This window comes from Haemorhous mexicanus, chromosome 2, assembly GCF_027477595.1.
Source record: "Haemorhous mexicanus isolate bHaeMex1 chromosome 2, bHaeMex1.pri, whole genome shotgun sequence".
Taxonomy (NCBI): domain Eukaryota; kingdom Metazoa; phylum Chordata; class Aves; order Passeriformes; family Fringillidae; genus Haemorhous; species Haemorhous mexicanus.
Window position 1 is genome coordinate 47,483,052 of NC_082342.1, and position 25,801 is coordinate 47,508,852.

General features: G+C 39.1%; 1 protein-coding gene across 1 annotated transcript in view; it reads left to right on the plus strand.

Annotated features, from left to right (window-relative positions):
• Positions 1-23,692, plus strand: part of DDX10 (DEAD-box helicase 10) — a 153,456-nt gene extending 129,764 nt beyond the window's left edge. The window contains exons 17-18 of the mRNA XM_059838672.1: positions 13,424-13,557; positions 23,009-23,692. Of these exons, the coding sequence (XP_059694655.1) occupies positions 13,424-13,557; positions 23,009-23,198 (324 nt within the window). The 3' untranslated portion in view covers positions 23,199-23,692. The remainder of the gene's footprint in view (positions 1-13,423; positions 13,558-23,008) is intronic.
• Positions 23,693-25,801: the final 2,109 nt, after the last annotated feature.

Consider the following 25,801-nt stretch of genomic DNA (forward strand, 5'->3'; position numbering starts at 1 on the left):
ATCAAAATCTTCTTGTATTATATGTTCTTGTACAAAAAATATTTTCAAGTAGCTTAATGGTAGTAATAGTTGTCTCTGAACAAAAGTACTGATTATTAGCTGAAAATGGTCTTAAAAAGTAATTAAAGTGATTCATACCAATGGCATGTATTTCCATGGTCAGGTGGTTAGAGAGGCTATCAAAAACTGTATCAGTAAAGTGCATTTAAAAGAATCAGGATGAGATACATTGGTTTGACTGCCACGATCAGGTCATTAAGTTACAACTAAAGTTAAAAGCAAGTTATTTGTTTATTCTGCACATTAATAGAGCAGTGATACATTCCAGTCTTAAATTTTGCTTGTGACTTTCTGCTTCCTCTGGAAACTGAAGTTGGAATATATTGCTGAGGAGAACTTAGAAGTCTTTTAGACATACCTCAGGGGTACATTTTGCTCTTGGGTTCAGGATTCAGCCTGTCACCAGGCAGAATCTGTTTCTTTCTGTCTGAATCATGAGGATTGAGGGTTTCTCTTTGTTTTGCTCTGTAATTAGAGGAACAGCATTCTCTGAAAATGTCACTCTAAAAATTCCTAGCTTTCATGAGAACTAGGAAAAATCTTTCTGAGGCATTTCATAGTTGTGTTTTCTGGTACTTGTGCAGGATCTGAGGTTTTGCCTTGTAAAGTTTTGCTAAGTGTCCTAGCATGTGGCAGCAAGGTTGTTATGGAATGCCTGTCTGTGCCTTCCATTCCTGCTTCAGTTGAATTTTGATGCTATCTAGATTTTGTTTCAAGCAATTGAGTTGCTTCTACATAATAAAAGATAAAGATTGTTGTTGATGCAGTGGCACTTCTGATGTAGTACTGCTTATAAATATTCTTGCTCTGGATATGATACTCACTGTTTCAGTGGTATCAGAGTTTAACTAAAAAATACCAGTTGCATAATATATTCTGTACTTTAATCTCAATTACCTGAAATCATGATTGGAGTAGGTGATCTAATTTCTCACTTTTCCAATTTTATATATATATATATATATATATATATATATATATATATATATATATATATATATATATATATGTATGTATGTATGTATGTATGTATGTATGTATATAAAACCAGACAAGAAAAAAGCTGAAATGGTTAATCCTGATATTATTTTTGTATACTGGTAGGTGATTTCTTGTTGATGTTAAAAGCCCTAGCACTTTGAAATGGTTTATTTCCTCTGTAGTTGTGACCTTGCCTATTTAAATTCGGCTCCAGTTAGAAAGAATGCACAACCATCAGTCTACAGGGTAGCACTTCATAGAAGTAAAGAGAAAATATAGTTGTCAAGCAAGTGGCTTGATGCAAATGCATTTAGTTGAAAGTATTGCTCTGGCCTTCAGTCATCCAAATGTTATCCTGAATAATTTTTTAACCAATTAAACTGTTTTTTGCAAATGCCCTTATGGCAGCTTCATTAATTATAACTGCACTAAAATAGTTGTATGCTGGTAACAGTTTTTAATTTATTTTACTTATATGAGGTGTTCATAAAAAAACCTGCTCTATAGTATATTTCTTAGAGTGTTGCAACATTATAAATTAAATAATACTTCAGCTGATTCTTTTAGCTGCCTCTTCAGTGAGACACAGTGGGCTTCCTAGCAGAGAAGCTTGAACCTGACATCCCTGACTAGGTCACGTGGTGTCTGACTAAGGCTTAAGATTTCCTAAGATAATGTAAAATATCCTTGTATTTTAGACATATTTTTTTGAGTCTTAAATCACAGGCCATTTAATAGGGGTGATTTAATTTAAATTTAATTTTAATTTGTGTGCAGCTAGAAACATTTAAACAACAGAAGAGCACAGGTCTCCTCTGTCCAAGATGCTTTCACAGAAAGAATGGTTGGAAGCACAGCCTGTCTCAGATATTTCAAAATTTACAAATAATCTGTGCCCTCTGTTACCCATTGATCTCATTTATCAGCTTGTTGTCACTGGAAGCAGTATTTGGGGTGCTAAAATGGATTGCCAGCAAGGTGCTGAAGCTCTCAATGAAGCTGATCATCTTCAGCAGTGGTGCCTCTTCATCACAACTGTGAAGAGGAGTTATGGAACAGTGACTTGAATTATGCCTTTAAGAAAAGGCATCTACAAATTACTTTTTAATCTTTTTTTAACTTATACATAATGTATAAAGCAGTATTCTGTACTTATTTAATAAAAATAGACTTAATACAAAAGCAAGTTTAATTAAAACTCATAACTGGAGATGTCAGAATGCTGATCATAGGTCTGAATATACTTCTTTCTAAATTTAGTTATATATTCTGAATTTCATGATGAATATTATGTACTCAGTGCTTTGGGAAGTCATGCATAATGTAAGAAGGATATTCAGTTAACAGTACCTCTAGCAAATGTTCTCTGTGCTAATGTTGTATGCCAAGTACAATGTGATATAACAAATTATTTATTTATTTTCAATAGATCATTAAATTTTATCCTCAAAATTTTGTGAATTTGCAAGAACTTAAAAAGGAAGCGTAAGCCATTTAAGATACATGCGTGAGGAGATAGGTTTGTGGATGCAATCAAATCATAATTGGATTTTATTATCAGGTTGCTCTTCTGAGGCAGAAATAATTTTAGCTACTCCATAATGCTGAAATCCTACACTTCTCTGTGGCAAAGACTTGCAGTCCTGAAGAAAGCAAAAATCCTACTTTGAAAATAAAATGTTCCCCTTGCAAAGATGTGTGACTGTGCAAAGAGAACCAGGCACTTATGGCCCACCATTTCTCAGTGGAGAAATACTGCAATGTCTCTGAAATCAGTTTAAAAGTCACAGTTCTTTGGTTTGACTGTCTTTATCTAATATAACAGATGCAAAAGGTTTCTAAGGGAAAAAAAGTGTTGGCTTTCAGGAATTGAAGGATTACACCAATATAAATTGCCCACCCCAGGTAGTGGAGAAAGTAGGTAGCATTTGAATATAATTTCTGTGTTTGGGGTGTGTTATGGTTGCTCCATTCAGATTATCATAAAGACTGAAATACTAAGGACCAATGACTGCTAACTGATCCTTGAGGATGGATCCCAGGGAAGAATTGATGTGGCCACAGGAAGCCCTGCATGACCCCTTGGCAGTTCAGGAAATATTGAGCACAATAAGCTTAAGCATTGGCTTCTGCCAGAGGTGGAACTCCCCAGCAAGGCAATATGGGGCAGTGTGTCTGCACTCCAGCCAGTGGCTGCTGTTTGAGTTCACTGTTCCTGTCCCCAGTACTTACTGATGGATGGCCAGTGCTGATTGCAAGCAGATTGTGTCACACCAGAAGGCCGGAGGAGCAGTTGAGCTGTTCGCACTGGGGTTCAGAAATGAGCGGTAGAGTTAGGCTAAAATTACTTCTCCTGACAGCTTTCTAAGCATGTTGTGATCTATTTTCAAATCAGAGAGATTAATATTTATCCTTCTTGTTTTCATTTCCTTCACATATTCTGTATTAGTTGCAAATATTTGGGGGAATGGGGAAAAAACCCATCTATATTTATTAATAACATGATAGATAAAAATCACCGACTCAATAACAAAAAGAGTTATTAACATACATATTTTAAATGTTTAGGTATATTTTTTATTTTTGAGAACTTTAAAATGGTGGCTAAAATGAAGCTATTAAGGAATGACCTATGAAAAAATTTGCTAGAAAAATTGAAAAAATTATTCCAGGAATAAAATTGCTGATTAAGTTTCAGATAGAGATGCGATTTAGAGAACAGTCAGTAACAGAGAAAAAACTAACTGCTTTTTCATATCAACTTGTATCCTTTCCTCATTCTGAAATACTTTATTTATTTGATATATTTGAAAAGTTAAATTCAGGTGCCATTAAAAGTTGAAAAACATATTAGGATTTGAGGAACTGGTTATCTTTGTTTATACTAACATCCTCTTTCAGCTGGTGAATGTAAATTAGGTTTGAGTCTTTTAGCCATACCAAAATCTCATAAGATATGATGCTTAGAAGTAGTAAATTTTGCTAGCAGCAGAAAATGTAGACATAAATGTTAAACTTACAATACAGCATCTGCTTGGATCAGCTTAATTTTGCCTACGTGCATGTGCTGTATTTAAGATGGTCCTATTTAACTAGTAACTTTTAAATCATATGCATACAATATACATATTTTAGAAAATAATTAAAATTCTGGTTGGAATCAGTTTCAATTTCAGATGGAATAGGAATCAGCTTGACACTAACGGTGATTAAAAAATGAGTAATAATCAATTGGCAAAAAAGTGGTGGCTCTTCTATCATTTGCTAATGCAAAAGGAAAAACTAGGAATTTAAATTCTTAGCATAAAATAGTGGTACGCATTTTGTGTTAAGTCCAATGTAAAACAACTGTGCCCCAAAATACTGGCATTAAAAAAAAAGTAGCAGTGCTTACATGTGAAACAAACTGTGAGAATTAAAAATTTCCTGATTTTAATGGGGTTTATAATTAGTGATTCAAATCACTGATTTAAATTGATCCTCCTGATGTTGTTCTCTCTGATTCCTTGAGAAACGGATGTAAAATAGCATTGCTTTAGTACAGCATGAAGAGGGAAGGTTTGTACCTGCCTGTGCAATGTTAATGGCATTATGTCTAACCATACCTAAGTTTGATCATTCAGACAATTTTACCAAAAGGTAATTTTTAGGGAGTTAGATAGAGCCATGTTTCACAAAAGCTGTCCCCACAGGAGCTAAATGCCAAGGTAATCAATCATACAGTGTACTGCATCCTGTTGTTATGGATATGGTACATTATTTATGCAGTATAAAGGCTTTTTAGATGTTGTTGAAATGAACAGGCTTGCACATGGCAACTCTAGGTTGTAATAAGTTACATGAGCTGAAAATTGCAATTTCATAAGTTAAAATTTGTATAGATGCCTTCAATGCTTGCAGCAAGTTAGAAACTGATTTGCTGCAAGTGTGGACTTCTGGAGAGCAGCAGGAATTCTGTTAGAAGTCTGTAGTATGTCAATTACATGTACAGATAAGTATTTGTATACCACTTGTATTTCTTACTGAATCCAAGAGTTGTTACTCAGTCACTAGAAATAGGGTAAAACTTTTTGGCAGCAGTACAAAGACTGTTTGAGAGAGCACAGTTTAGGTTCTTCAGCAAGCTATTGCAGAGGATATAATTAGGCACAGGCTTTTGATGGAAAATTGTCTCAGCTTTCAATTTTTCCTTCACTGCATTGTTCCAAACATTTTGGTTTTGCTGAGAACAAGATAGTCATCTTCACCAGATTCATTTAATAAACTGTTGTATTTGTATGAGAAGCCCTAAAAGACTGATAGAAAACAGAACAGTGGTTGAAAAAATAATGGCTTCCATGAAATGAGGGTGACCTGCTTCCCTTCTCTCTGTCAGATATTTTGGTTGATTTGAAGAGAAATTTGCAGTCATACCTGTGGGGTGATTTTTCAAATTGTGATCATTACCCTTCTGTGGCTTAAGAGTTCTGAAGCTGAGAGTTATTGGCAAAGGTTATTGGCAAAGCACTGCTGTTCCTTACCATACCTTGATATATTTTATTACTGTTACCTACATACTTTTTGAGCCTGTGTAAACTCCTGAATATTTCAGTGAAACATTCATGGCTTTGGTAAAGAGATAAGGTGCCTTTGTGTATTCCACCATGCCTTCTCTAGTTCTGTTGCTGTTGATTTCATTCTTCTGTATCTGGGACTTCTTCCTCTTGGCTGTTTTTCTACATTCTTTGCAGACATGCAATCAGCTCTTGTGCCATTCTCCTGCTTTCTTACTCTCCCCATTTCCTACTCTATTCCATTTTTAAAATAGATTTAGACAGTTCTTCTCTCCCGCTTGGCTCCATTTGTCATCACTGTCATCTCCATCAGATCTCTCGGTAGTCTTCCTCTCTTAGGCCCTCTCACTTTTGCCTTACAATTCTTCCCTGTTTGTCTCTGATTCCTATTTCCACACTGGTCTTTTGTACTTTTTCAGCTGCCATATTTCTTCATGCCCTTCTGTTAATTTGCAACGTATGCATGTGTCAGTTCTACTCAACAAACATTAATCAGCCTTCCTCTCACTTGTTGGTCATTCACTTGGCCTTTCCATATCCACTCCAGTTTTAGGGGGTATGCAAATGTGACCACACTGTTCTTGTGTCTCTTTCTCTAGTAGCTCCTCCTTGGTAACTTCTGGAATCTTACAATATTCAGTCTCCTTCTGTAATGATGTTTTGCACAGCCTTTTGCTTTTTTCCCTTCTCTTACTCATGGAGAAAAATACAAATTCATGTCTGTACTCAGGAGTCTTATTTCAGTTTCTCTACTCCAGCTGTACCTTTCTGCCTAAATTAAAGTCTTAGCTGACAGATTTCATGGATTAGGCAATACTCAAGAAAAAAGTTTGAGCTTCTTTGCTATTTTCTTTCGCAGTCATTCTGTGTATGACCACTTTATCTCACTTCAGCCTATGCCTTAGCATTGCCATGGTCACTTTCTGGTGCTTATCTAAATGCTTCCTAATTCTCCAGTTGTCTTTTCATTTAGCACAGATGACAAATGTGTTCTCTCCTTCCTGAAAGTTCTTCTGTATGTTCTCTCTGTACTAGCATTCCCCAAGCCTGCTGCACATATATTATGACATTTTACTCAACTCCTCAAGTAACACTAACTCGGCAATTATTCTTAATTTGGGTTGAAGTTTTTGCTTTGAAGTTGCTTTACACTATTTTAGACCTGAAAATTTGTTTCTTTCAATTAGTTGGTCTAAAAGATCTTGCCTCATATAAATCTTTAATATTCTTCATACTTGTCATTTTTAAGACATGCCTGTCATACTTTTTCATGTAGATAAAATTGTTATCAGGGGATATTATAATTTTCTGTCTGCTGGTGGATGGTTGCCAGTCTACCTCAGAATCCTTTTCAGTTTCCTCATTGAGGTCCCCCTTTGCAGATATGCTTGTGGAAATACCAGAGGGCAGGTCTCTCTGCTGTGTCCATTGCTCAAATCTTCCCCAGGCAGCTTGCTTCCTTGTCATTCATCTGGATTCATCTGTTTTCTTGTGGCTTCTATGTAGTGCTTGCACTTTTTGTGCCAGCAGTTGTCTTTTGCAAAATTGTGTAGACAGAGATTCATGGCTTAAGAAGGTGAATTCAACAACAAAAGAAATTAATAATAAATGACCCTGCAATTCTGCAGCATCAGCCAGTGCTTTCTGATTTACTGGTTAGTTGTTTTGAAATTTGAACAAATATGAAACTGTTGCAGCTGCTATGTAGGTCTGGAACAAAGGCACACCAGGTCTTGTTCTCCCAGCAAGCAATTGAGTCAGTGCCATGAGCAGCGATGCCTCTTCTGTGTTTCTTTTCCTCAGTTCTTGTCAAACCACCAGAATGAGTTAAAATAACTTTCACTGCCTGGAATTAATTTGATTCATATTTTTCTCCCTGTAAGTATGCTATTTTATATGCGTATTTTGTACAAGCATTTAGAGTTCGTGACTTAAGCAGTCCAGTGAAAGCATAAAAATGGTGTCGTTGGGCAAACACTTAATGACAGTGTAGCTCTTTGTTGTGTACTGAATACAAATCAGCTGTTTCAAGAAAAGAGCAGAACTAACCAGTTGACAGAATTACGTGACTTAAAAGGCTTCCCTTCTGATTATTTCATGTCAGTGCTGCCGTTGATCTGTTCCTTTTTGAAAAATACCCATCACTAAGCAAAGAGTGGTTCCTGCCTGCAGTCTCTGCTGTGAGTAGTGCTGGTGGTGGGACACTGCTGTGTCACAGCAGGGCTGCAGCTCCCCCAGGCTGTGCAGAAATGCTGCAAAGTGATACAGAGAAGATTCTCTCATGTAGGTACCATCTCTGGACATATGCCGAGGCTCCCTGGAGAAGGTGGATGGGTTGAAATGTTTGAACACAGACACTACTTTGGAGACTTACTTTGGGTATTTGAGGTGACAGCCATGACTGCTGTGAACATGAAAGTGGACAGAAAGGAGGACTGTAAAGACAGTCCAAGGGTTATGTGTTGAGAATATAAGTTCAAGAATATTGTTCTGCACTGTAGTTTTCTAGTTGGAGTTTAGCTGTTTTTTTTGGTTTGGTTTTTTTTTGACATGGCCATAGACTTTTGGACAAGTATGCTGGCATGTTTTATTCTCTCAGACTTCGGTAATTTCTTTTTACACTGCTACTTTCCAGAATGCAATGTGTTTCAGTGTGTATTTTGCTTCTAGTGCTACCTACCTAGCTACTTAGTTTCTTTTCTGTTGTATTTTCATGTCTGTAACATGAATTACAGTTAAGGTAACAGTGTAGTTGTTTTATCCTGATACTAGTCTTCCCTATTGCTCAAATCACCTTGATAATTGTTGCTAATAACAACTTAAGAAACTTGTCTTTTCAATAAGTAATTCTACACGTGTCATAGAAGAACAGATTAGAAAAGGAGAAGTGTAAGGTCTAGTTATGAGACATATCCATTATAATTGAAATCCAAATACATTAAAACAAAAGGTCTCTGAGTAGATTTAGAACTTCTCACCAATTTCTATGAGTTTTGTGTTTTCTGAGCTGTGCTTGTGGCAGGAGCCATTTCCAGCACAAATTGCTTTGCTATAGTTACACAGGAATTTGTATGTCAGAATATATGCATCAATGTCTGCTAGTTTGGAACACAGGCTTACCCATTCACTGACCATAAAATGTGGGGCATTTAGGAAAGCCAAGAAAGAAATTTAGGTATTCTCATGTGCATTATGTGAGAGCACTGGTAAAAGTAAGATTCTGCTGGCTAAACTAGGCATACTATATTGTTTGAGATCTCAGATGGCTTAAAAGAAATAAAAAAATGACTGCATGAAATTGAACCTTGATGTGGCTGCTAGTGATCAGGAATGGTGAATGACTGAAGATGAAGCTAAGAGTTATCTGTCCCTTCTATTGAAAACCCAGAATCAAATTTTCTGAAGTGTTGTAAAAACCAGGAACTATGACCGACTCATTCCAGAGCCCAAAGATCAGTGAGATCATCTTAGTGCAAGGGTTGTGTCTGGCTGACTAACCTGGAACCTTGGTTTCCCCAGTTTTTGGCTACCAGCCTATCTGGCCAGAGCCATGGAATGTGGATGCACCTTAGATGGTATAGAGGGGAGCTGTGAGTTTTGGCACAGCTTGGACAGCTCTGTGTTTGTTAGACTATGTGTAGTTTGCTCCACTGGCTCCCAGTCAGTTTTCAGTTTGTGCTAAGGATTTTGTCTTGATCTTCAAAACAACTGTTGGATCAAACACCCTAGCAACATCAAAGGCTGTATTTTATTTTTGAGCTGCCAGAAAAGCTGTATTCCTCTGGGGCAATGTACATAATGAAGCATCAGAGCAATCATTCAACAGCTGGGGACAGTGTGTTGGGTTGGGGTACAGGCTATGAAAAAAACCCAAACCTGTGAGGTGATCAGGTGAATCCACAGTAACACATTTTAAAGGAAATGCTATAAAACCTCTCTGTATGTGTTAATGGCTTCCATCATAAACATGATGCAAAAGCAACTTCTGTTTTCATCTAAAAAATAATTGTCAAAAAGAAGAAAATTGAGAAAATTTGGAATACTGTCAGATCTTACAAGGTACTTTATTTTTAAATATCCTGTTATATGAGCCATAATATGCTAAACTTCTGAAAGTTGGGTAGCCTCCTAGCAGTGTTTAGAACTTAGCTTTTCTTGGCATTGCAATCACAGGCATCACTTATTGGGAGAGGCCATAGTAGCAAAAACTAAAGGGTGGCATAGCTCAAAAAGGACAGTATTGAGTAAGTGTGATGGACTCAAATTGTGATCAAATTCTAAACAAACCTTAAGAGTTTTGTTTCCAGCTAATTGGAAATATTCTCCCACTGTGCTTTGTAAAGTACTATCTACAGAACTGATAGTGCTTAAGCAATTATTTCTCCCCTCTCAGCCTGGTTGCTAGAAACTGATAAATTGCCTAAAGTGTTGAACATCAAAAGTGCAACCCTAGACAATTTAATTGGAGGGGAAAAAAGCACTTCTTAAATTAGATATAAATTTAACACCATAATAAATATGTATTTTAGAAATGAAATCTTGGTGAATAAAGTATTTTTCTATTTACAGGTCTTCATGGTGTTTTTTTAAGTTCTCCTTTTTTTTCTTCTTCTGATGATAGTCAGATAATTGCCACCTGAGTGCCTATTGCCTGGTAGAAATGAGACATCATTCTGATTTTTTTGAGCATTCAGGTCCCTTGGGTGTCTGAGGTACATCAGTTTCTTAATTTTAAGTTTCTCTTAGCCTGCCTAACTCATTTACCTGAGCTCCATCAGCCATTCAGGCCCTCTTAGGAGGAGGGGGAGTTATCATCACATCTTGTAACAAAGACAGAGGATGAATTGGAGGTATTCTGTTGATGAACGTGGCAAAAGCTCTAGAGGAGCCTGTCCTGTCTGTGTCACAGGGTGTATGTTTTCAAAATGACTGCAATAAGGTCAAATGTGATTGTTGGCTTGGTAAAATGTGGAATGTTGAGGGCAACAAGGTTTCCAAAACTTCCAGCACAGAAATTCTGCTGAATTTTTCTGAAATGTTGAGTTTGCATAAGAAGAATCTCTTCTTCAGAGGGAGACTGTGTGAATGCAAAATGATTGCATCTCAGTGTCATGTTCAAACTGAAAGTCTTTGTGCAGGTTTCTGTGGAACTAGAATTACAAAATACATGGGCTGGTGTGGTACAAAGAGAGAGCTTGTCATCCCTGAGCAGAGTCAAAAGATGATTGCCACCGAATTCAGTTCTCCTGATTTGATGTCTTTGATGTCAAGCATGGCAAGTTTTCTTCCACAGTTGAGCTTCACAATAAATACACACTCCAAAGTGCGTGTTACATTGCAGCCAGCCTTAGACATGAAGTACAGGCCAACAAAATCTCTTCTTCTAAATGCTTTTGATGACAATTGCCTTAGGACAAGTCTAGTCCTGAGTCTGTAAATTGCATCCTAGTTGTGTCTGAAGAACTTTTACACGTGTCATTTTGAACTATGGTTTTACTTCTTTTCTCCAGCTCTTGTGGTGAGTAATGTGAAGTCACAAGATCTTCCTGACTGGCTGATAAAAATTTGAAGTGAGAGAGGAAAAATAATGAGTTTCTGTTGTTCAGCTGTGGATGATAAATGTTCCTGCTCAGGTTCTTAACATTATCAGGGTCTTAGAAATATTTTAATGAATATGTAAGCAGTGATACTTACAAGAAATACAGCCTCATGATTCGTGATGAGTGAAAGAGGCATCTTTGCCAATTATTTCTTTTGCTGCAGCAAGCATTATGTTTAACACTTCTCTGCATATTTTCTGCTGGACGAAATTAATATGAATGTGTAATTAAAGTGAGGGTTTGGTCTGTGTATCATAATGGAGACTATTAATGAACAGCCCAAGTTTCAAAAGATTATTCCCTATAAATGTTAGTAGTACAGAACTCTCTTGCATGGTGTCACGCATACATATTAAAAATGCATTCTTTCATACAAGAGCTTTGAATGCTACTTCTCTTTTTCTTTTCTTTTTCAATATAAGATAGGTATGCACCAGCTATATCAAAAGAACAGGTGCAATTGGAAGGACAAGTAAGGAGCAAATATTTAATGTTGTAAGAAATTAAAATAAGCTATAATTTAATGCAGAACGATTTTCAAATAAGAAAATTCCTTAGCAAAAAGGTGACCTTCAAAATAGTTTTCTGTGACGTTAGTAATGCTCTGTAATATTGTACTAAGAGATGAGCTTGAAGACATTTTTTTGTAAGCAAAACCCTGCAAAACCAAAACCAACTTTCTTGTGAAGGGGTACCTGAAGTTCCTGAGAATCAACATGCTTGGTGGTTGTTACCTTAGGAAGCTAACAGTGCTGGAGTCTGACAATGCTTTTAGTCTTTTTATACACCCAGCTATATATATACTTTAACTGGTATCTAAAGTAGTGAAGAACAAAATGTGTGTTCAGTATGTTTTTCCTCTGCCTTCCTCTGCCAGATTGCAAATCTGGCTTTTGTCCCTTTCTTCTACTTGCTTTCAGTACACTGCAGAAGTGTCACTAGTCAAGCAAGAATGGACTCTTGCAGTGGTGACTAATCTTACCCGTCACCAGCTCATTGCCTTTCACTCACTGTGTATGCAGATATAAGAGAGACCATTGGTGTGGTTTCTGTTTGACTTTTAAATTTATTTTTATTGCAGGAAGGTACGTGCGCATAAAGACAGTTCTTTAAAAACTTGATGATAGAAATGGTGAAAAAGCAAAACAAAAATATATAATGATGTGAAGTTATTCATAGAATGAAAGATTGTTTAAATGAGTACTGTTTTAGAAACTCAGCTGTGTGCATGTTGATTAGATATATAAACAAAAGGTAGCAATGTCTTTAATTATAATTTCTTGGAATTCGTTTTTGCTTTCCAGCATAAATATGCATGGGTCTAGGGTTCACGTTGCTTAGAAATGCCTGTAAGCTTGCTGTCTGCATTTCTGTGTGCACATACAATTGCATGTGCCCTCCAGTGTATCTGCTTGCTTTGTGCCTACTAGCAAAAATTTGCAAAAGTGGTACCATGAGTTCAGGATTAAGCGGAGCAGAACCTGCATCTGCAAAATCAGCCAGCTTTTTTATATTATCCAGTACTTTAGTGGAGCAGCATCTTCTGTGCTCCCTTTGTTAAGGAATTAGTGAGGCACTGCCGCACCCTGGGGAACTTGCCAATGCCATATGAGATGTGCTGTGGGGACAGAGGGGAAGCTGAGTCCCAGAGAGGAGGGATGAGAGGATCTAGGAAGATGCCTGAAGAACATGGACCGCTTGCAGAGGATGGCTGAAACTCCCTTAGAGCAGTTAATTCAGCTTAAGCAGCTTCTTGGTTTTTAACTGCAAGGATACCCGGATGAGTTTTAAATCAGACTATTTCATTACATTCACCTAACAGCAGTGATTTATGTGTCCACCTGTGAGTATCTCTTTGCCAGTGTGTTTCTGAGGGACAGTAAAGCTGCATATTACTTAGACACTTGCTCTCAGTTGGCTGTTGATTAGTTGTTGCCCAGAACTCTCCTAGATTTCGTAGATTTAAGATTACAGTGTTGTAAAGTAGAATTTGAACATAAATCCTTGTGCTTCCTTTTTTAATAATGTTTCTTCAACCTTTAACAAACAGCCTTGGAGGAGAGTACTGATGATGACAGAAATTATTCTCTTTTCCGGGCTATAATCCTGGTGGTGTTTGACTCCATATGGGGGCAGTGGTTTTTGTTACAGCCTCCCTATTAATGGGGTTATGACAAGTAACATGGACTTGTTTGCTTGTCTTGTAACTCTCTATTTGTCACCTCACAGACTGAAGAGGAAACAGTGGCCTTTCTTGATCACAGTGGAAGTGAAGAAGAGTTTGATCCAAGCACTCTCCCAGATCCTGATAAATACAAAGACTCTGATGCAGAGCAGGATTCAGAAAATGAAGACAGCTATAGGTATGTACCATCTTCCGTGTTCATTTTAAAATGATGGTTTTTATCAACTGTTTTGTTTACATGTTAGGAATTCGTCTTATAGTCCTCTGTCTCATGGGATTTAGTATTTGACTTATAAAAGTTTGTGTGTTAGGTGCTGAACAGAAATCTGAGCTAAAGGCTATTATTTTCTTTTGTGAAGTTGTATAAGAATGATTTTTGAGTCCGTATTGAAGGGATCTTGTGAGACTGTTTCACACACAAAAATCTTGACTAATATCCTAGAGGTTTCATGTGTTTCTCTGGTGAAACACATGAAACCTCTAGGTGCCCACCAGTGCCCACCAAAACCACTCAATCACTGCCCTCCTTAGCTGGGCAGGGACGAGAAAATGTAGTGAACAGCTCAGGGGTTGAGATAACACCAGGAGAGATTCCTCACCTGCTGCTCTCATGGGTGAAGCAGACTTGACATGTGAAAAAATGAATTTATTTATTGCCAATCACATAACAGTAGGGTAATGAGAAATAAACCCAAATCTTAAACCACCTTTTCTCCACATTTCTCTTCTTCCCAGGATTAACTTACAATTTCTTCTACATCCTCATCCTCAGCAGCACAGAAGGATGGGGAATGGAGGTTGCAATCAGTTCATCAGACATTGTTTCTTCCTCTCATTTCTCCTCAGGAGAGAATCCTTTCCCTGCTCCCATGTGGGGTCTCTGCCACAGGGGACTTCTTCCACAAGCTTCTTCAACTCTTTCCTGTAGGCTGCAATTCTTTGTGATCTGTGCCAGTGTGGGTCCCTTCCATGGCATACAGTCCTTCAGGAACAGGTTCCTCCAGTGGGGACTCAAGTCCTGCTAGCAAATGTGAACCTTGAACCTACCTCAGCATGGGCTCCTCTCTCCACGGGGCCACAGGTCCTACCAGAAGCCTGCTCCAGTGCAGGCTTCCCAAGGGATCACAGCCTTCTGGGGCTCCATGGGCTGCAGGGGCACAGCTGCCTCACCATGGGCTGTACCATGGGCTGTGGGGGAATCTCAGCTCTGGCACCTGGAGCACCTCCTGCCCCTCCTTCTGCGCTGACCTGGGGCTCTGCAGGGCTGTTCCTCTCACATATTCTCACTGCTCTCCCTGGCTCCTTTTACACTGCTTTTTCTCTGCTTCTTAACTATGCTATCCCAGAGGCACTCCCACTATCACTGATGGGCTCAGCCTTGGCCATGGTGCATCTGTCCTGTTTCAGAAATGCATTTCTCTTGTCACATTGCAGGTTCTTTGTGGGTGGAAGGAAAAATGTTGAAGTAATTTAAGGATTTAATGATCCCTTTGCACCTGTGCTGTATTAAATAAATTTGTGCAGGGTAAAACTTGGTAAGTTCTATGATTCAGTATTGTTCAGATTCTTCAAGACTCAAATGAAGAGGACTCTGAGTAGAAGCAAATGTATAATATCAAATTAAATTAATTCAAATCAGTGTTTATAATTGTATGAGGCAGAAGAATTTGTTTCATGTAGCAAAAAAATGCACAGAGTGGGAATGAGGATCTGTACTTGATGCAGTATACTGTGGGAAGATGAAGGGATACAACATGAAAGTCCTGTGTGGTTCACTGCAACAAGAAGGTCACTTGTGTGTTTCTGACAAACAATGTATCATGTAAGAGCTTGAGAAGGATGATCTTGACACCTAAATGGGAGCACAGATGTCTAAGTTCATAAGGCTCTTGCTTTTCACATCTGAATCAGGTGAATCCTAGGGGCTAGATTGTCCTTACCCATGTGTCACTGTGTGTTCTGGAGTCAGTATGCAGGACTGGGTGTGGGACATGGATTTAAAGACTAGATAGCCCTAAATTAACAGGCTGGTGGCCATGTCCCTTGGAGCCTGTTCACCAGTGAATGCCAACAGAACTGACAAGGATGGGGAAAAGCATTGCTTTTTCTGAGCAGCAGTAAGTCGCTCCTTCTTTGTGCGAGGGGGAGTATGTATTCATACATCACATTTTTGTATTGATCCTTTCCTCAGAATGTCACCTAGACTCAAGATTAGCTGCACTTTAAGAATAAAAGTTGACAGAGATGGACAGATTTTTGGCAGTGGTAGTAAGTGCAGACTTTTGTTGGATCAGTGGCTGATCTGGCCCCCCTAGAGTCAGGTCATGTGCTCTTAAAGAAGGCAAGGACTCAAAGAAAGTCAAGGTCCTTGATAATCTTCCCTTCCTGTGGAGTAGATTAGGAAAGAAAGAACATACACCGAAGGAAACCAGGGAGGTTTCCTTTAGTGTATCTCTAGACATACCTACACTGAGCATCAAAGCTGCCTTTGGAGCTGGAGAACAGACCACTACACTCATTGAAGAAATGTGGTTTCTTCAACACTGCTTACTGGAAACAATCCTTGGCCTATCTTACTGCACCAAAATACATTGCCCAGAAGAGCTTTAGTTGGCACCATGTGAAGCTGCAGCAGTTGTTGACAGTCTAACGCCAATACTTGTGCCTGCACCGTGCCCAAATCCATTTAGCCTGTAGCAACACGACTGATACTCCCTGGGCAGGCCATGGCCAGCACAGGATTATCCTTCATGTGCTGCACTGTCACCAGTGTCATCAGTGGTGCTGCCTTCCAACACACCCCACTGAGGCACCCATAGAAATAGAAAGGCTGTTTGAGAGCTGCTCCAAAGCCAGCTTTGACACACAATGTGGATAGACATATCCACATGGTGAGGTGCTCTGAGCCCCCTGTAGGAGACTTCTGAGAAAGAGCAAGATACAGTGAAGGAAATTAATTTGAGGATGTTAAACCAACAGTCATGCCTCATGCAGCTCTCTTTGAATTGCTATTGAATTGTATGATGAGTTGCTTTTGGGCTGGGAAATACCGACCTAATGATTTTACAAAAAAAAAAAAATCAGCTGAGAGTAGCAGGCAGTCAAATTGGGCTTTGAGATTAGAAAGCACAACTCTATTCTGTTTTATATTTCCAAAATCCAGAGATTTTGCTCAAAGAGTTGGATTAAAATAGAAGTATGTTGGCCTACATTAGCTGCTCCTTGCTTTAAGTGGGGGGGGGGGGGGGGGGAAGCTTCTAAAAGGGATAATTCATAGTAAGTATGAGACTTGAGGTGTCTTCCTTCAAGAGTGTTTAAAAAGAGACTCTGTCTATGGTTTCAGAAGTCAAAACCATTGTTAATCTACTCTCTGTCCTTCCACAGATTTTTTTTAAACTGGGGGAGCTGTACAAATCATGAATTAAATTTGCCTTTGCATAAAAATTCCCTTCCAGCCATACCTCTATAAGCAGAGTAATTAATGACTTCAAGCATGTAATATGAGATTAATTTTTGTATATCTAGCAACATTCATCATATTTGGTTTAAGGCTATCAAATGTAAATTGTTAATGAGGTGAAAAATCTAAGAATATAGAACAGGGCAAAAGAAAAGCAGCTGGATTTTTTAAATATTCATTTTGCAGTCAGCTTGAGGTTTTGGTATTTCTAATTCTTCAACTTCTTTAAATTAAAGTGTTGAGGAAGAGCAAAGTTCCAACTGACCTTGTCATTATCTTCTTTAAATCTTTATTGGGTGTGACTGATCACATTAACTCCTAGATCATCATGGACAAGATCTTGGACATGAGGGGAAACATTTTAGTTCTGGTACTGTTTTGTTTGTGACTTTATGGACAGTCACCAGGTGACAAGTTTGCAAGTTAGTAGTCAGTGCTACTTTGTTGTGTGCCTTCCTTTAATTATGAAAATTATGGGCAAATTGCAGTTTCTTAGAGCTTCTTCTTACAGCAGAATGCTGATGATGACCTGCTAAGTTTTAGGTCATTCTTGATGAGGTTGACCTTACATTGTCTTTTGAGATGATTTATCGGCAAATCATGGTGCTCCTTCTAAAAGGGATTATTCAGGTCATATCTGTGATTTTGTGAAGGCCAGAACTTAATGTTGTGATGGCCAGAAAAGCACCATAGGAGAGACATTATAAAGGGTCTCAGTTTAAAAGCCTTGGTCATTCTGATTAGCTGCAAAATTGGACACTGAGATATTGAATTGCTCTTGATAGAGGCTTATATATTCAGTTTTAGAGGTGTTATGATTTATAGCAGTAGAATGGTCAGTAAGGGAATCATAGAATCATTTAGGGTGAAAAAGACCTTTAGGATCAAACTGTTAACCCAGCACTGCCAAGTCCCACTAAACCACGTACCTCAGTGCCACATGTACAAGTCATTTAAATACCTTCAGAAATGGTGACTTCACCACCTCCCTGGGCAACCTGTTCCAGGACTTGACAGCAAGCCTTTTGGTGAAGAAATATTTCCTCTTATCCTATCTAAAACTCTACTGGTGCAACTTGAGGCCATTCCCTCTTGTCCCTGTCACTTGTTACCTGGCAGAAGAGGCTGACCCCCTCCTGGCTGCACCCTACTCTCAGGCAGTTGCAGAGAGTGATGAGGTCCCCCCTGAGCCTCCTTGTCTCCAGGCTGAACACCCCCAGCTCCCTCAGCTGCTGCTCACAGGACTTGTGCTCCAGACCCTTCCCCAGCTCTGCTGCCCTTCCCTGGACACGCTGCAGCCCCTCAATGTCTCTCTTGCAGTGAGGGGCCCAGAACTGAGCACAGGATTGGAGCTGTGGCCTCAGCAGTGCTGAGCACAGGGGGACGGTCACTGCCCTGCTCCTGCTGGCCACACCCTGGCTGATCCAGGCCAGGATGCCATCGGCCTTCTGGGCCACCTGGGCACACTCTGGATCATGTTCAGCTGCTGTTGACCAGCACCCCCAGGTCCTTTGCCAGCCACTGCCCCCAGCCTGCAGCACTGCCCGGGGTTGTTGTGACTTCAGGGCAGGACCAGACCTTGGGCTTGCTGAACCTCCTAGAGGTGGCCTCAGCCCATTCATCCAGCCTGTCCAGATCTAGAAAATAACACAGCACAATATATTTTAATTACCATTTTTATGTGCTGTAGCATTCTGACGGCAAGTAAGGAAGAAGCTGCACTGGGCTTTATGGAAGGGACTGCAGTAATTAATCTTCATTAGGATTGCTGCCATGGCCTTGTGAATTAAAATTTATTACATGGAAAAAGTTTTGGGCACAGCATGTTTGATTAGCAAAATGCCAATATTTATGGGATAAATTATTCCTAACTTCTCTGAACTGTATTTTACTAGCAGATTCATTCATTACTCCTGTACATTTCTTTGGGAAAGAGCTTGGAAGCTTGCAGCCTGGAAACTTGACTCATGGCCTGTAGTTCAGTGGCAAGGGTGGTTTGTTTCCAGAGGAATGCTGGTAAACCTATGCTCCAAAGCATCCTCTGATAAATGTTAAGTGAAGCAGAGCCTGTCTAGAGATCTTGCCAGGATCACGTTGTTTAAACAACAGCTACTTGGCTGTGTGACTGCACATTTCAAATGGCTGATTCTCAAGCATTTAAAATGTTACAGCTTGTTAAGACATTGCTTAAAGCCCAGAAGCAAGTTAAATACTAACAATTAAAGCTTTCTATTTTTTCCTGGTATTACCTGAAAACATACTTGTGAGTTTATTTTGTGGTAGTTTAAAATTAGAATTTCTTGGTGTATAGCTGTCAGGGTCATCATTAGATCCCATTTCCCAGATGCCATTCAGACATGCTGGTGTTTGTTTTAGGATTCATAAACTGTACTTCAATGTTTGAGTAATAAATATTTTCTACCAAATGATAGCATCTTATCTAGGTGTTACAGCTGAGCAAATGGTGGCCACAGAAATTAATATGCCTGTTGATAAGTTGGCTATTGATAGCTCCTCACCTGTGTAAACACAAAGTAAATCCTTTCATCAGGCAGCATGGATTGTTCAGGCAGCTGAAAAGCTTAATTTCACCAGATGGTAAAAGGAAGGAGTTGTAAGATGCACATGCTACTTTTGAAATGTTATTAGTAGAAGAAAAAAGGATGCACTGGCCTTGGTTTGGATCTAAAATGGGGGTTGCTTTCTAACTGAGTTGTTCTGCTAGAAAATAATTTACCTTAGCATAACTTTGTGTTGGGTATTTGTGAACACTAGCTGGTAGTACATCAGTTTGTGTGTTTGTGAGGAATGAGGGGCCATTTATGTCCATGGAAACGATAAAAGGACTGGCTCTACAGGGTGACAGGCCTTCAGTTAATGGAGACTGAGGAGGAATTCATTTGACAGTAAGTGCAAAAGTTATTCCCTTATAGCTGCTTTTGCACACTGAGTCCTTTCACATGTGGAGCTGAGAGTTATGCCTGTTACAACTCCTCCAAAGAGCTTTCTGTCCATACAGATAAGGAAAAGCACCCTGAATGAGCACAGCTATCTCTGAGCATCATGATGACACACATTTTTCATCTCCCTTTTAAAATTGCCACTATCACCTTTTGTAAAAGCTACAACTCTGACTGGTCCTTCAGAGCCCCTTTCCACACCACCCAAACCAGTGCTGGTAAAAATCCATCCTGGAGGAACAGGGATGGGGTTGGACTAGCTGTTCCTCAAAGGTCCCTGTCAACCCAAATCATTCTGTGGACAGTCAGTCTGTCTTTCTTCTGCATATCAGAATTAGGAAGATCTTATTCACACGTTTCATGTGATTCTCTGTTTACTGGCCGAAGCTGTTGTTATCAAATACTGTTTTGCATCTACTTTTTGTGCACCATGAAAACACAACTATTTTGCTCTCTTCATTGCTTGTTGCTTTTGCTGCTTCCTGTGTTATACATTCCTCTTTATTCAGCTCTCCAGTTCACAGCCCAGCTGGGGTCAAATTAGTGTGAAAATACACTTGCCTGTGTGTAGATGCAGCTTCTGTTTACACTGCTAATCAAGCTACACAATTCCTCAGTAACAGTAAGGAGCATCTTGACTCAGCAGAATTATCCCACAAAACTTGTGATGAAAATTATTCATAATTGTGTTGATGTGCTTTTGTTTGTGGAAGAAGCTGAGGAATCTCACAGTTCAGTTCCTTCTGAAGTGTTTTATATTTAATGTTTTACCTTATCGATATCTTTGCCTAAGGTCTCTGAAACTCCAGAAGTGATTATCATTTTTGGTGTTTAAAGTCTGCTGTTTCATAGCTTGTAGGTACAAATGCATAGCTTGTGAGGTTTCTGCAGTGTTTTAATTGCTAAGATGTTTTTAACTAATGTCCTAGATGAGGCATTAGTCAATTATGAATGCAAACTGGGCTTCAGAGTCTGTTCAAAGACTGGAAATAATTGGCTCTTTTGCAAACAAGCTAAAATGCTTTTACTTAATGAGGCCTTTCTTGAGCTTTTAAAGTGAACCCCTACAGTCTGTCCTGATCAAAGTGAACACCATGAAACTCCAGCCCAGACCCACGCTGTCCACTTGGAAAAGTGAGAATTCTTTCTGCTTCAGTATATTTTCATATCCTGTCAGTATAGCTTCAGCATTTATGGAATATCTTATGCACTACAGAGAGAAATATGAGAGAAATATTCCTTTCCCCAGAAAAGGAATAAAATGTTGGTAGCAAGCCCTGAAAATCCACCCCCATTCAAATGACAGCTCAAAGCCAGCAAAGTTGTTATATCCTGTGAATTACAGGAAGAGTGAGTATTTGGAGCAGTCATCATCTATTCATGGAATCACTGAATGTTTTCGGTTGGAAGGGAACTTCTGGATCATCCAGGTCCAGCAGTCCCTGCTGTGGGCAGGACACATTTCACTAGATCATGTTTCTTACCCTCTTCTTTTCTCTTGGTAGGCAGGGAAGAACAATATAAAGGTAGAGTATTTCATTTGCCTTAATTGTGGAAATGCAGGGTGTTTCTTATAGGATTTCCTTCCTTCCTCTGGGCTCTGAGTAGGCAGGAGGTTGCCCAGTTCTTCTATGAAAGGTGGGGTGGACAAGAGAGGGGAGGCAGGTCATACTTGTGCACCCCACCAGCACAAGGCCATCAGATCTCCTGCAATAATTCCTTCATCTCTATGGAGGGGCAGCCAGAAAGCACAGTGTACAAGCTGCATTGTGCTGCTGATCCCTCCCAGAGAGCATTTGGGAACTTGCTGAAAACTGCTGTGTTTGAGGTTAATGTTTGAGTTAGGCTGGTTTCTAGTGAGTGGTGAAAACATCATTTCACAGATTGTTAACTAGCCCTGTTAATGGGAAAAAAATAAATTGGGCAGCTGAAGGTGGGTTGAATTGGGCATTGGGTTCTTTTGCTGTCTTGATTCTAAGGACAGTATTCCCCAATTAGAGCTATTTATTGTAACTGCTGTTTCTAATTGTTAAATGTCTAAACAGCATTTCTGAATGGAACCGTTCACAAGAATTGCATTTACACTTAAGCCATTGTAAAAACTATGGACATGAAAAAATTCTTGTTGGAACGTTTTTTTAAGTAAACTGAAGTTTCTGAGTAGAAATTTGACAAATTTTAATTGAAAATCTGAATTTAATCAACTTTTTAAGAAAACCGTTAACTCCATTTCTGAAGTTCCATTTCAATTTTTGTTATATTTTAAAAAATACAAACACATGAAGCTGAGAATGCTCTTTTGTTCCAGTTTGTTTGTTTGGATGGAATGATTCAGGGTGTGGAGGTTTGCATTTTACTAGTTTCGGGGTATGAATTCTACCCTACAGCATACAACAACCAGCTCTGCATAATCTGGTTCACGGATATATCTTAGAATAGATATTGTTTTAAACTTAGATAAGAAGATTTGTAGCATTTTTTATATGTTTTGGACAAAAAAAAACACATGAAGATACATGAAAGCTCTGTCTTTCCTCCTGTTGTTGTCACATGGGCATGTGGTACAAGCCAGGGTGATAAAACAGATTGGCAGCTGTTTCATCCAGATTGAAGGCTGCAAAAGGCAGTTCATTCAAGTCTTTAAAAAACAGCAGAGGAAATAGAAATTCACCTGGAAAAATTACTGGGTTTTCCTCTTCCTCTCATAGCAAAGAGGTGTTTAATAGCTTCCAAGGGAAATGTCTGAAAGAAGGGGAAAGAGTGATTGAATTACATAGTCCCAGACCAAAACTGTATTGAGTGTAGGATTTGCCAATGAAAGGACAGTTTTTATATTTTTATTTTTGGTGCATATTGATGGTAGGCAATATCTTGTATTCATGTCAGGGTCCACTGACACATCACGAAATCAGTTTTATCAAGTTGTCTGTTGCTGTATTAGGCAGCAAATATTAGATAAGACTTGTAGCAATATCCTGATACACTGTAATCAATTAAGACAGCAGAACATCCACCACCACCTCGGTCTGAGAGCAGCTCTGATTTAGACATTCAGAGTGCATCAGCTTCCATTGCTTCACCCTTTTGAATTGTAATTTTGTTTGCTCTTATCTTGACACAAATTTGCCTTGTTTAAAAGGAATTGTTAGATTACATGATGATATTGATTACCACAGTTGTTAAAAAGACTAATTGATTTTTTTCTGCAGTGAACTTGAGGAGAAGACTGGAAGAAAGAAGAGAAGCTATAGCAACAGTGCCACAGCAGAAGAAATGCCACTGAAAAGAAAAAAGATGCATTTCAGCCAAGAGGAGGATCCCTGTTTGCCATTAGATACTGGGCTTTCTCTGGCAGAGGATGAAGAGCTTGTACTGCATCTGCTCAACAGTCACAACTAATTATTTTTTCTGCAGGTTTTTTTTCTCTGGGACATTTCCACAATTTTGTCAGTAGTTTACACAAAATGAATTTGGCATCTGGGCAGCTGGATCCCCGTGAATGTAGATAAATGAGTTCCACGTGCAATGGGATTGCCTTAGATTGGCTCATAAGTTGTAGACAACATTTAGTTTGATTTATAAGGCTTTCTAAATGAACTTTTCAACCTGAATCCCCAGGTGTCATTTTGCAGTAGCATGCTCATAATTTTAAATCTCCAAGTTTTGAAACAATTACCTTCTTTTATTTTCATCTTGCTTTAAATTAAAACAGGATGACCATGCCAGGTTTGTTATTTTGGAAGATATATGTGTACTGGAATTTTTAAGGAAGAAATACTGTTTGCAGCTCAGATCATATTACTTAAAATAAAGTATGTAGTTTATTCTGTGTATAAGACACATATTTTGAAAATATTTTAATAAAAATTTCTAGAACCTTGATGTAAACTTAACTGTGTCTCTTTCAGCTTTGTTATGAAAGCTTATATTTATCCTTCAGGTATGGCTTCTGTTAGGATTGTGTCACTGGTGCTAGGCAATTCAGAAAACAGCATTTAGAAGCTAAAACTGAGTCTTGTCTTTGAATCCCATATGAGTGAGAACACATTGTCTCATAGTTGTGTCTGTTTGGTCTTTCCATATGCCCATATGAACATATTAAATACTCCTTTTTTGTCAACATCACTCTTTTTTTGTCGTAGGAATCTATCATCACCTATTCAGTACAACCCTTTCCTCCTCTCCCTCTGCTCTATGCTATCTTTTAGCTCAGTTACCCAAAACTGAAAATATACTGCAAATTCTTGCCTCCAAATGTTTCTTCCGCTTTTCTGCCAGCAGGCAGGGTATCATAAAAACAATATTATAGGCAGAGCACATCTGCCATCTGCTCCTTCCTGACAGTGTGGAATGAGAAGAAATGACTGAGTCTCACAAACAGCTAAACATGAAAGATGGGACCTGCTTGGCAGCTGATGCACAGTGTTTGTTTAGTCTACAGTGCCACAGCGGGCCTGGAAAATGTTGTGATCTGGGACCAGAATCACTGATGAATCTGTTAATGAAGAAGGATCTGGTGTGGTGCTGCTGCGACTGGTGCACGTGTCCCATGTGCCATCCTGTGAATGGCTGCAGTGAATGTAATGAGCAGCCTCAGCAAACTGTCTGTCTGTGCTGGGATAGCAGAGCTCCTGCTCCTGTAGCTGTGGAGGAAGACAGAAAACTGCAGTGCAGAGAGCTCCACCAGCAGAAAGCTGCTCAAAGATGGTTTGGGTATGGACAGCAATACGTGGTGTGTACTTCCTGGAGATATTCAGAGATCCATAGTGTACTTGGTGGTGGTCAGTTGTCTTGTACATCACCTGATATCTCTCAAATCAAAGCTGTGCTCTAAGAAGCATGAACAGCTGTTGTTGGGGCAAGCAAGTAAAAAACCAAAAGACTTACTGTTTCTGACTAGAATATTCTTATTTGTATGCTGAAGTGGGAGAGAGATGTTCTTATCTACTAAACAGTAAGACTAAAATTTAAATTATACATGTTGGAAGTATTGTGGTGCACTTCTTGTCATTATTTTTTAATTGTCTGCATAAAAATATTTTTTCAAGTGCTTTTACTTTTCTATTTCTGTATAATGAAGTTTCTAATGTCTTTGTGTTGTTTGATATAGAGCCAGTGTTTCTTGAATCCTTATGAATTTGCCCATCTACTTCAAATGTGTCCATGGTGTCTATATAGAGGATGAAGCAATGTGAAAAAGAAGAGGGAAGGGGCTTAAGGCAGATGCTCCGTGCCACAAGTGTATGTAAGAACAGGTAACTGCTGTGTTTTCTAGAAATGGTAAGACAAAAAATCCAGCATTTTTGGGAAGCAGCTGTGGTTCTGGGTTGTCATTCATGTCAGCCGTAGGTCTGCATTAAGGGGCTTCTCACCAGCCCTGCTTTTAGCAGCGTTTTTCTGATCTAAGAAAAGAAGCACAAATAGACAAAACAAATACCTGTCTCAGGACTGACTTGACTGAAGGACGTTTTCCAGGGAGCTTGTTTCCATTCACACCTGGGGACCTCTCAATCTGATGCCAAAAAACCTGGTATGTGTGTCCTGTGCTAATGGGCAGGTGGAGCAGGCCTGGCTGGGCATGCCACCCATCATCTATCTCATTTTCTCCTGGTTTCAGGCATGCCACTGTAGCATCAGAATAAATCCCAGGCTTTTGCAAGGTTGCACTTCATGAGCATTATAGTCCCAGCTTTACACAGGAGAAGTGGAAGCAGGGAAATATAGCCAAAGGCTTCCTTGATAACTTTATGTAGTTGATCTACAACTCCTAAATCACTTGTGAATTACTAAGAGCAGCCTCCCACTTGGCATCTGAAGTGCTTTCTGTGCAGAATTGTAACCTTCAGGTGTTACACTTTCTGCTGGGATGGGTTTCAGGCTTCTTCACCTCTGTAAGTTGCAGCCTATGGAAAATCCCCTTTGGAGACTCCTTCAGGAGGGGTGGAAGAGTCTGAGTAAGGTGCTGAGTATTTTCCAAGGCCAGTGGTCAGGAGACATTCTTA